At 38.4% G+C, this 11,958-nt stretch overlaps 1 protein-coding gene across 1 annotated transcript; it reads left to right on the top strand.

Annotated features, from left to right (window-relative positions):
* Positions 1–2,273: 2,273 nt before the first annotated feature.
* LOC126600231 (uncharacterized) lies at positions 2,274–6,525 on the top strand. Its single transcript, XM_050266798.1, has 8 exons — positions 2,274–2,418; positions 2,745–3,979; positions 4,148–4,238; positions 4,390–4,547; positions 4,633–4,684; positions 5,095–5,174; positions 5,258–5,351; positions 5,461–6,525. Exons 2-8 carry the CDS (start codon positions 2,813–2,815, stop codon positions 5,991–5,993), a joined length of 2,175 nt encoding a protein of 724 aa, XP_050122755.1. The 5' UTR covers positions 2,274–2,418; positions 2,745–2,812; the 3' UTR covers positions 5,994–6,525.
* Positions 6,526–11,958: the final 5,433 nt, after the last annotated feature.

Below are 11,958 nucleotides of genomic sequence, written 5' to 3'. Positions count from 1 at the left end.
ATAATATTTTTTTTTTATCAAGAAACGAGTAACATGTGTCTGTATATATTAGTTTTAGATGGAAGTGGCCGGTCATGCTCTTGTATTAACTTACTATTCTCTGATGGCAATGGTCATTGCCAAATATTAAAATTATTAACTTAAGAACACAAAAATATAAATTTTTTTTTTCTGGTAAAGTGTGAACCCAATTTGCTTGAGTTCCACGGTAACTTGAAGTTTAAAAAACGGGACGGGCCCATTGCATATTTGCGTTGCAACTTGCAAGAAGAGAAGTCTTAGTTCAAATATGACGACGAAGACTTCAGAGTCAAAAGAGGGGTGGTGACACGTGAAATGCGGGAGCGAGCTCCTTTTACTAACTTAGCTTGCGAACAAGGCAAGATGGTCAACTCCATATTTAATTTGTTGGTATAATGTTAATCTATATCACTTTCGTATTTATTTTCGTTATAAAACTAATTACATGATGAGAGAATGATGAAGACTTTATGCACATGAGACTAAAGAATGGACAACTGATTTGTTAGTATGGCTATTATTAAACAAGGATATTGTTTGCAAACGCGAAGCTAGGAATTATAGAGATGATGAGTTAATTTCACTTTTGATTGTAGTATGGAGTGAAATTTAGGTGTTAGAGGTAGTTTCATTTCTAGTTTGAGCAATACTAGACTTTACTTTTCTATAATATACTCATACTGTTATAACCTATATTTAATTGAGGGAAAGAGAGGAGGTGAGACAAAGAGAGAGAATGGAGAGATTGTAGAATGCTTAGGGATTCTTGTGTGTATTACTCCCTATGCAAGCATTAACTTGTCATCCAAATAAATACAATCCTATAGGAAAAGAATAACTAGAGTAATTGATAATCTAAAAACCAAATCTATCTAGCATTTACACACAATTAAAGAATATCCATAACAAATACACCATTTCTTTTCATGTTTCAAAAATTGGGGTGGGCTAGAGCCCACGACAAACGTTACCGGGCTCTACTCTTGATTGTTTGCATATACATTTATTTGCATCTACGTTAGACAGTTGAAGCTTAAATTTAGCAGAATTTATAGAACTTTCATAGTTTATCTGACAACAAAATATGTCCGTATTTGCATGTAACAGTTACATGAATATTTTTTGGGAGTTATAACGAAACACTCCCGATACTGTTCACTTTTAGCCCGAGATTATTAAAAATTAAATTTAGGCTAATTTTTTAAAGCAATTTAAAAAAAAATTATGTACACTATTCTAATTTAATTTTATGAACATTTTAACCTAAAAATATTTAGATTCCGATAATTATTGAAAAATCACTAAATTTAGATGAATTTTGAGTTAAATATATATATATTTTTAATTATTTTAGCATTTGGATTTAAATTTAAACCATTAGATCATTTTTTTACCATTAAATTTGATTATATTCAATCTTAGCCATTAAATTCAATAAAAATATAAATATAAAACTAAAAAAAAAGTTTGAATGTGGACCGTTGGATGAACCAACGACCCATTTGATTGTGGCCGCATGATAAAAAAAAAGAGCCATTAGGCTCATGATTGCCAACAGACAAGTGGGCGACAAGCCATGGGTGCGACTTTTCTGCTGTTGGGCTTGGCGCGTGCCAAGCATGCGAGCTTCTAGCCTTGGCATTTGGGCTTCAAACGCCGAATCTCACTCTCACTCTCATTTGTGAGCTCCACTACTAATCTTGGGCTAAATATTAGAGGAATTTGAGTTTTTTTAAGTTTTAACACTTCACTCAATTTTAGAACAAGGGTTGGAGAGATACGAGGAAAGAGGAATAGAAGGGAAAACTTAAGATTTACTCCAAGGTTTGAAGTTAATCTAAAATCTTAATAATTGATTTTCTTATATAAAATTTCCGATGACAAACTTAAAACGATAAAAAGGACGAAAAGTAAACAGACGCTCCTCATGCAGTAAAAATGGAGGGAAAAAGACATGAACTGTAAAAGATAAATACAAAATACAAAAGAAAAAGAAAAATGGGAGAGAGGGATCCGTACCAATCAAATTGTGTCAGACAGCATTGTGGTTTGTGCGAGGAAAGATAGAGAAAAAAGAGACACCGCGCAAACAAGGAGAAAGCGAGCACCGAGCACCGAGCACCTTCCACTCCCTTCTCTGCCTGTTACTGGCCCACAACCCGAGGCAAATTTGTGCCCTTTTTCTCTTCTTTTTTATTGTTTTACTTTTATTGTATTAGTTTATTTGATTTGTTAAAAGTTTCATATTGTAGTTATTCTTTGCTTCCGCAAGTGGGAAACTGTTTGTTGTTGTTGCTGACGAGAGAGAGAAAGGGAAATTGGAAGGGGTTGGGAAAGTGGAAATCCCTATGAGAAGTTAGATTTCTGGGGTTTGACCAAAGTTTGGTGGTGACCCAGGTGAGCAAAACTCTCCTTTTCCAAGTGTTTGTTCCTGTTTCAGATTTTGATTTGGTTTTTGGAAACAATCTGTTGGGTTTTTTATTTGGGGATTGGTGTTTTTGAGAAAGTCATATATTTGGACTTGAGATAAGATCATATCTGGATCTGTGCTGGGTTGTTTTTGGCTTTTGCAGTTTGTGGATTTTAATGTTTAGGGAAAATTTTGAGATTTCTGGTTCTGGATAAGGAAAAAGATTGAATTTTTGGGTTCTTCTGCTATCTAATTGAGAGATTAGAACATAATTTGAGGGTCTGAATTTATCTGTGTTTTTTTGGTTGGTTAGATTTTGACTCGGGATTTCATGGGTTGAAAACAAAAAGGCAAAAAAAAAAAAAAAAAAACAGTGAATTGATGGGGAGTTATGGTGAAGAGCGTGAGGATCAATTTTATGATACCCGAGAGGACCTTTCTTCGGTTTCGGATTGGGGTTCCGATTGCTGTGAGGAGTTTAGTTCTGGTACTCCAGGTTTCTTAAGGTATGAGGAGGTGTGGGCTAACAACTTGGAAAGTGTTCATGAGCGCCGCCATAAGTTCCTGCAGTGGATGGGTGTAGATTTGGTTTCGAATTCGATGATGACAGAAGACTCAGAAGATGTCTTTGTTGACAGAATTAAAATTATTGATAGAATTAGGGAAGATAGTGGGGTAATGTTGAGAAGTTGGGGATTGGAAGAGGCGTCTTGCTCAAGTCAGTCAACAGTGTCTTCTTTGTCAACTGAAGCTCGGGAATCACTAGGAAATGGTGCTGTGGATGATACACGTTCCACACGTGCAATGAGGAATTTGAACGGCGGAATGACTGTCATTGTAAGTGAATTGGTTCAGGATGGAAGGCTTGGCAGATTAGGTCAAGCGGGGCTAAATCAATTGGTTAATGGGGAAATTCTTAGTGCACAGGCACCGTCTCCTTTGATTCAGCAATTATTGCAGAGAGAAGTTGATAACGCTAGGTTCTTTCTTGATGCGAAGAAGAAAGTTAAAAGGGGATGGTTAAGGAAATTAGGAAATGGGATTTGCGTTGCTGATAAACATGAGGCTGAGGCTGCGTTGAGCCCCATCAGTCTTAAATCTGCGTCAGGGGTAGGGATGCAAAGAGTCCAAGTTCATCCAAGTAAAAAGCGGACCAAGGAATTATCCTCACTGTATGCTGGGCAACACTTTTCGGCTCACGAGGGTTCAATTTTGTCCATGAAGTTCAGTCTTGATGGGCAATACTTGGCCAGTGCTGGTGAAGATGGTGTCGTGAGAGTGTGGAAGGTGATTGAGGATGAGAGATTCAACAAATTTGATATTGCTTCTGATCCTTCTTCTCTGTACTTCAAGATGCATCCATTTTCCAAGTTAAACTCTCCCAATGTGAATAAAGAAAAACAGAGTAAGGCGCAGCAATTGGGGGGATCATCAGAGTCAGCTTGTGTCGTTTTCCCTCCAAAGATATTTCGCTTATTGGAGCAGCCTGTTCATGAGTTCCGGGGACACAGAGGGGAGGTCTTGGATCTCTCATGGTCAAAGAAAGGGGTTAGTAATACTTTTGGCTTTGCTATTTCTTTTTTAATATATGCTACTTTATTTGTAGAATGGTAGGAAATTGGATTTTATTTCCTATTATAATTATTCTTTCCAGCCAAGTTAGTGTTGATTCACTGAACTCGATAGAACTAATGGTGTGTTATGTGTGCGCTTCAGTTTCTGCTCTCATCCTCTGTTGATAAGACAGTCCGTTTATGGCAAGTAGGATGCGACAGATGCCTGAGAGTCTTTTCTCACAGTAATTTTGGTGAGCCTTGCCACTTGTTTGCATTCTGTTACAATGTAGTATACCAGTGACTTGGTTTGTGTTGGTTATCCATATCGTTATGATCTCAATTCTTTCTTCCATTTTGATGTAGTTCTGCAATGATTATCTAAAGCTGTGATATTCGATGCAGTGACATGTGTTAATTTCAACCCTCTGGATGATAATTATTTCATCAGTGGTTCAATAGACGGAAAAGTTCGCATTTGGGAAATTATTCGTTGTCTGGTTGTTGACTATATTGATGTTCGCGAGATAGTCACTGCTGTATCTTATCGTCCTGACGGAAAGGTCTGTTGGATTTTTGCTTGGAAAATGAAAAATTAAGCATGAAACTACGTGGATTTTGTTTAACTTTGTTTCTTGATGCTTGCAGGGAGGAATTGTGGGTTTGATGACTGGAAATTGCTGTGTCTATAACATCATAGGTACGAAGACCTAATAGTGAATTTTTCTTAATAGTATGCCACTATAATGCTTCTAACTAAAACCCGATTCTTAAGCGTAGCAGAAAACTGGGAGTTCCTTAATCTCCTCTTTCTTTGAGAATTGCGCTGACATGAGATGATTATCTTGATGTCATTCCATTGCAAAATATCTTTCCTTTTGTTTTGCTTGGTCTGATAGTGTGAAATATCTAATGTCTTGTGATTTGTTCAAAATGTCTCACATAGAAAAAATGAAAACTTTGGGGGTTAGTGTATGAGCGAGCTATTGAGCACTCTTCTCTTGCAAGCCAAATTTGCAAGGGTGAGATCTATCCACGGGCCCTTACGTTTTTTGTGCTTTTTTTTTATTCTATCTTTGTAGTTTGTGATCGAGGTTTCAATATTTTCAGATGACCATCTGGAATTGGATGCTCAGATAACCGTACACGGCAAAAAGAAGTCACCTGGAAAAAGGATAACCGGCTTTCAGGTTGTTATGAACAATTTTTATGTCATTTCTTCCATTTTCACTTTATTTCTCTGTGGTATACTAAGTGTAATATGATTCCTCAGTTTTCTCCAAGCAACCCAAGCAAAGTTATGGTGACGTCTGCTGATTCAGTAGTCCGTATAATTTCTGGGAAAGATATCGTCTGCAAATATAGGGGTATGCATCAGCTTTTATTCATCTTCGTAATTGTTTTAAGTTATTGTTACACCCCAGCCCCAAAGTCTGCAATGATTATAGTATTAACTGTTTTGTCATTCCTCGTTAGGTCTTCGAAATGGAGGAAACCATATGTCCGCCTCTTTTACCTCAGACGGAAAGCACATTGTCTCAGCAAGCGATGATTCAAATGTACGCATCTGGAACTGCAATAGCCAGGACACGACATCTTCGCGATCGAGGAACATATGGTCTTGTGAGAGTTTCGTGTCCCACAACTCCATGATTGCTATACCTTGGAATGGTGTAAACAGCTTGCCGGGAACCCTTGCATCCCCCAGATTCATTGGGGATTTTCCTCGAAGCAGCCTTGATTATCCCTTAAAACATCTCAATTTGGATGAGAAAGTAGAACAGAAGTCCTTGCCAAGGGGTACCGCGACTTGGCCCGAGGAGAAACTTGTAAACTCAAGTCCAGTACCCGTTTCCCCAATGATGTGCAGATCCGAGTACAAGTTTTTGAAGAGTGCTTGCCAGAGTATGTCTGGCTCATCTCACATGTGGGGCCTTGTGATCGTCACCGCCAGCCTGGACGGACGGATTAAAACATACCACAATTACGGGTTACCTATTCGTCGTTAAGATCCCTCAGGTGGCATTTTTTCGGCAGTGGCTTTGCATCCTTGCGAACACAGCTGGTAATTGTTAAATAACCCTTGGTGCTTGTCCAATGCAGTATTATTGACAGTTTGCCAACGACAGCTCTAAGGTGGGTTTACCTAGTTTGTACCCCGGAAGATTTCCAAATGTTTTATAGTCCAGTCAGGTCGTGACAGGTGGCGACTGTTTATCCGATTCAGCTGCAGTCCTGCCAGGTGGCTGGGGGATTGGTTTTTTGTTTTTGTATTGGATCATCTTGTACAAGTCAATTATATGATTCTTTAATTTGTTGGTTTCTCAGCTCAAGAAATTATGTGTATAATTTTAGTGGCTGTAGGTCCTTAGGAATTAGGATAGAACCGATAGAATACAGATACAAATGTGTATAATTATAATTATAATTATATATATATACATATATACAGGTGTCTAGGGCATCTTATGAAAACCTGCATTTAGAAATATTGGATATCTTCTTGACATTTCATTTATCAAAATTAAATTTTTAGTGGTTTGGGGGCAGTGCGCTCTCTCTCTCTCTCTCTCTCTCATTTGAATATCAGAACCGTGAATAATTCTGACGACATTGATAGTGTTTTATTTGGGTTGTTATCACAAATGATCCCAGAAATTGATTCTCACCATTAACATCGTTTTTGAAATTGAAAATCAATCAATGTAGTTTTTGAAAATAGGTGTTGCAAATCAATGAATTTATTCCGTCACAATTCTGTTAAAAAATTGTGTGAAGTGTAGACATGGCACATAAATGGGGTCCCATAAGTCAATCTTTCTCACAAATGGTCATTGAAATTGACTTGCAACATCAAAATGGTCCCTAAAATTAAAAATCAATCAATGTAGTCCCACAAGTAAGTGTCCCAAATCAATATAGTCATGTCGTCACAATTCTGTCAAAAATTTTGTTATGTGCTGATGTAATACATAAATCGATCACACACTTCTAATTAATTATTATTATTTAATTACAAATAGGTTTAATAATTTAATAGTTAATAAAAAGTTGTGAACCCAAAAACCCAATCCTACAATCACCTATGATCCTAGTCCACATTCCTTTACCTCCTTCGCTGTATATTCTCTAAAAAAAATATATCTCAATACATTCATCTTTACACATTTTGACACCCTTCACCGAATTGAACCTAAATCGAGATTACTTTTGGTGACGGCTTGGCTGATTGGCAACGATTTCTAGGACATCACCGTTAATATTTAGGTGATCAACATTCTCACAACTCTTGGAGCGCTTGTTCAGCGCTTTCCTAGTAGTTTGGTGACTCAAAGAATGGCGAGGTCTGCCTTGAGATAATGAGGTTATAATTGAGGTGTGTCTATTGTTGGTTGAAAACTATTTTCAAACCCTCTCTTAGGCCTTGGTTAAGACTTGTGCCTTTGAGAATTTATGGAAAGGATCTCTTTTCGGAGTAGGGCCTATTATAAGAAAAAAATTCCATTGTACAAAAAGGTATTTAGATAATTTTTAAATTAATTATTAAACCCACATCAGCACATAACAATTTTTTTTACAGAATTGTGACGGAATGATCATATTGATTTACGACACCTATTTTCAAGAACTATATTCATCGATTTTTAATTTTAAGGATCATCTTGATGGTGTGGGTCAATTTCAGGGACCATCTTGATGGTGTGAGTCAATTTCAAGATCATTTGTGATAAAAACCCATAAATCTAGTGGGGCCCATTCATGTGCCACATCAACTCTTAATGGAATTTTTAACATAATTGTGACGAAATGACCACATTGATTTGCGACACCTATATTTAGGGACTACATTGATTGATTTTCAATTTTAGGAACCATCATGATGGTGATAGTCAATTTCAAGGACAATTTGTGATAAAAACCCATTTTATTTTATATTTTACATACAACGATATACATAGACTAAAGAGTGAGAGATTTGAACCCTCAATAGTTTTTTGTTTCGAACTATACCAAAACCACACAACAGATCTACTGTAATATTTAGGATAAACCACACACTAATCACATTACTGATAATACACCAAAGTGGCATGTCTTACTGATGAAACTTTGTCCAATAAGGATGGGAAGTATATCTAGATTCTAAATTACTGAACCTGAGATTGGCAATGGGAGAGTCAGCTGTGTTGATTAGGAATGGGCAATGGTTATGGCGGACGGCTAACCGCGGTTATTTACCCATAACCGTTTATGTTCATACCCGCATAACTGTTGGGTAATTGCATAAACGGTTATATTCATACCCATAACCGTTTATAAATGGTTAACCATACACATAACTGTGTACCCATTTAACCATCATAACCATTTACCCATTTAACCATAACCATAACCATTTACCCGTTTACCCGTTTTTTAACCCATTTATCCTTTTTTACCCATTTACCCCTTTTTTTACCCGTCTACATGTTTTTTTTTAACAACTTGAAAATTACAAAATTCAAGGATTTCGAAGGCTCGATAGACGACTAAACATCACAGTCACACACTGCATTTTGTTTCACAGTATATACAACATTAACGAAGACCCATTTTTTCGACATTTTAGCTCATCAACCATAGAAAACATATTACTTAATCCTATAAAATACACAGTTAGAAGGCTGCCTAGCTTAAATTGAACATCTAAAAATCATATCAAAACCCTTTTTTCTACATTGACCCAAAAAAAAAAGTATGATTATTCTTTAACACGTAATCAATTATATAGAAATTCAAGCTTCATCAATTGCTAAAGCACAAAAATTCATAAAAATATCGCAATTCTTGGAGAAACCCAATTCATGAAACTTGCAATAATGAACAATCAAAACGAAGCACAGAATAAGAGTTAAAAAGAAAAAAATTAAATTTGATGCCCCGTTTGGTTTCTGAGAAAATGCAAGAAAATATGGAAACTGAAACTGTTTGTACCATACTTGACCAATCCCAAAACTACTGAGCACCGGTCAACGTTATACCGTCAAGGATCCAGAAGAGTTTCCCTCCAACCAGGAGGCCAATCACAGCGTGACACGTGTCAATATCAGAAGCCAATTATAGAATCAGAAGTCAATCACAACACGACACGTGTCAATGTCAGAATGAAACTAGAAACTCTCTTCTATAAATAGAGATCATTCTCTCACAATATTTCCTAATGTCATTTGTACTAAATCATTCACTAGTACTCACTAAAGGAGAGCCTATGTACTTGTGTAAACCCTTTACAATTAATGAGAACTCTTTTACTCTGTGGACGTAGCCAATCTGGGTGAACCACGTACATCTTGTGTTTGCTTCCCTGTCCCTATCCATTTACTTACTTATCCACACTAGTGACCGGAGCAATCTAGCGAAGGTCACAAACTTAACACTTTCTGTTGTACCAAAGTCCTCGCTGATTTTGTGCATCACCATTTGGCGCCGTCTGTGGGAACGACACTTATTCCCACTCTCTTCAGCTTTGCCAAGTTGGTTTCCACCATTCGTACACTCTCTTTTGACCAGGCATCCCTCTTCAACATGGCGAGCAAAGGAAGCCACAGCACACAAAATGACACCCATCTTGCACCTAGTGCGAAGCAACGAAAGAATGAAGGAAAGAAGGTTGCTCTTCAAGCTAAAGTCGATAAGCTAAAAGCTCAGAACAACAAGATAGCAATGAAGAATGAGGTCATCCAGGAGCAGTATGAGAAGCTCTTTGAGACGCTCCACTAAACTAGGCGTACTCAAACACACGAACTCGTTGCCCCTGTGGACATTAACCATCATTTGGGTGCCCTCCAACACGGAGGGTCACCTCCCTTCGACATGGGTATCCCTGATGAGGAGCGAGCTAATCATCAAAACATTGATCAACAGGAGACTTCTCTTAACCCAGATGCTTCTACCCGAAGTAGAAGAAGTGGAGGAAGACACCTCATTGCAGAAGGGTTGGAAGGATCGAAAGCCGTTTATCGTGACTGCCGAAACTTCCTAAAGCAACGTCGAGAGAATCCCCTCCACATATTCTCGAAGATCAATGACCTAAGGGTTTCTGAAAGACTCGGCCCCCTCCCACAACCTAGGCCAGCTGTTAATTTAGAGAAGGAACGACAGGTTCCAGAGGAACATGAAGGTACGGAGGACTCTGAGGTATTCCGACAGACTCGCCCTAGAAGTCAGTACGGCAAGTCCAAGAAAAAACCACACGTCCTTGCTCAAACTTTCCTACTTCCAAGAGGCGATGAAGACTTACGAAAGAAAATTCCAGTGGTACATGACTCCACTCACGACCCCCTTGTCCTACAGCTCATTGAGAAAGTAAACAAGTTGAAGGCTGAACGTCAGGCCGAGATACCTGACTGGATCCAACCCAAGCCTGGCTCTCTCACAAGAAGGATCCTCGACACCCCTTTCAAGTGAAGACAAAACAAAAGCTTGGTTTACAACTCTATACTAGAAGGGAAGACCCAATTGAACACCTTAACCTCTTTGAGTCCACCATGGCATATCGAATGCACACCGACAAAGAACGATGTCTTCTCTTACCCTCCACTCTCTTTGGCAGAGCTCTAAACTGGTATTACCGTCTTCCACCTGAGATAGTAGACTCATTTGAGGAATGGAAGAAACTGTTTGTCTCTCAACACATCTTCTAGACCGATCACTTGCATTCTGTAGATGACTTGTACACTATTCGCTAGAAGCCGGACGAGTCACTACGAAAGTATGCCGGTCGCTTCAGCCATAAGTATTCTCGTTGCGTTGAGGCAGATGACAAGACCGCTCTCAAGGCCTTCACGGCAGGCCTACGTGATTGTTTCTTCAAGTACATGATCAATGCCAACACTTAGAAGACTTACTCTGAGGTGATGGCACAGGCTTACAACCACGCCTCCGCCGAAGCAAGGACATACCAAGGGAACCCTCATATGGTTAACCCCTATCAACAAATGGGAAGTGGAAATCAAGTTCTACCAAGTGAGGAGATATTGGCCATTCAGACACCCATTGCATAATCTCCTGCCTCATTTAGATACTCGCTAAGTCACCAAACGTATCTGTCTCTTGGTAAGAGGAATAATTTTTACTCTCAACAAACCCATTACAATAAGAGGGATAAAAATTCGTATCAAGACAACCAGGGGTGAACGTACCGTCGACTATTATGACTATAGGGCCAAGCCTCACTTTTTCAAAGTGGAAGACTAGGTATTGAAGGAAATGCTATTATAAGAAGGCATACACATTACAAATGTTTTGACCCTCAACCGCTTGAGATCTTTTGTCACACAAGCCATTCGGTAAATATTTAAAGAATAGGGAATTCAGACAACTTCTTCTGAGTCTTTTGCATTCCTAGCACTAGAACACTTGGTCTACGCTGACCTACCCTTATACTCCAACTCAGAGCTTCAACATGCGTACTTTGACACAAAGTATGTGATACTAAGTGTTACAACCAACATGGTTCACATATCAAAAGCATGGATCCCTTCATGCATAGCAAAACATTCATAAGCATCACTCATATCAATCAACATAAACATTATACATTCCAACACATTCATACATAAACATCATACATTCCAACACATTCATACATAAACATAATACATTCCAACACATCCATACATAAGCCAACTATGCTTCGAAAGGGTTCAACATACTTTAGGTCTTCGACATTAGCTACAATGTGCCTCGACACCTTGCCCTTATTCTCACCAACCAGGTGATGAAATGTGAAGAAGAAACTCATCTTCATGCCACCAACCAGGTGAAAAAGGAACTCATCTTCATGCCACCAACCAGGTGATGAAATGTACAACCCGTACTCTCATTCATGCCACAACCCAGGTGATGAAATGTACAACCCGTACTCTAATATCATTTGGCAACTTGCCACTCATGCCACCAACTAGGTGAAGAAGTAACTCATCTTCGTGCCAC

The sequence above is a fragment of the Malus sylvestris genome, chromosome 14 (assembly GCF_916048215.2).
Source record: "Malus sylvestris chromosome 14, drMalSylv7.2, whole genome shotgun sequence".
Classification (NCBI taxonomy): domain Eukaryota; kingdom Viridiplantae; phylum Streptophyta; class Magnoliopsida; order Rosales; family Rosaceae; genus Malus; species Malus sylvestris.
The sequence above is the reverse complement of the archived record's forward strand: the minus strand, read 5'-3'. Positions and strand labels throughout refer to the sequence as shown.

What these genes read in the sequence shown, in the direction of transcription:
- LOC126600231 (XM_050266798.1), top strand. Translation starts at nt 2,813, where the DNA reads ATGGGGAGTTATGGTGAAGAGCGTGAGGATCAATTTTATGATACCCGA. An exon ending in CTGTGTCTATAACATCATAG is followed by an intron (nt 4,685 to 5,094) that starts GTACGAAGACCT and finishes CAATATTTTCAG; the next exon opens with ATGACCATCTGGAATTGGAT. An exon ending in AAAGGATAACCGGCTTTCAG is followed by an intron (nt 5,175 to 5,257) that starts GTTGTTATGAAC and finishes ATGATTCCTCAG; the next exon opens with TTTTCTCCAAGCAACCCAAG.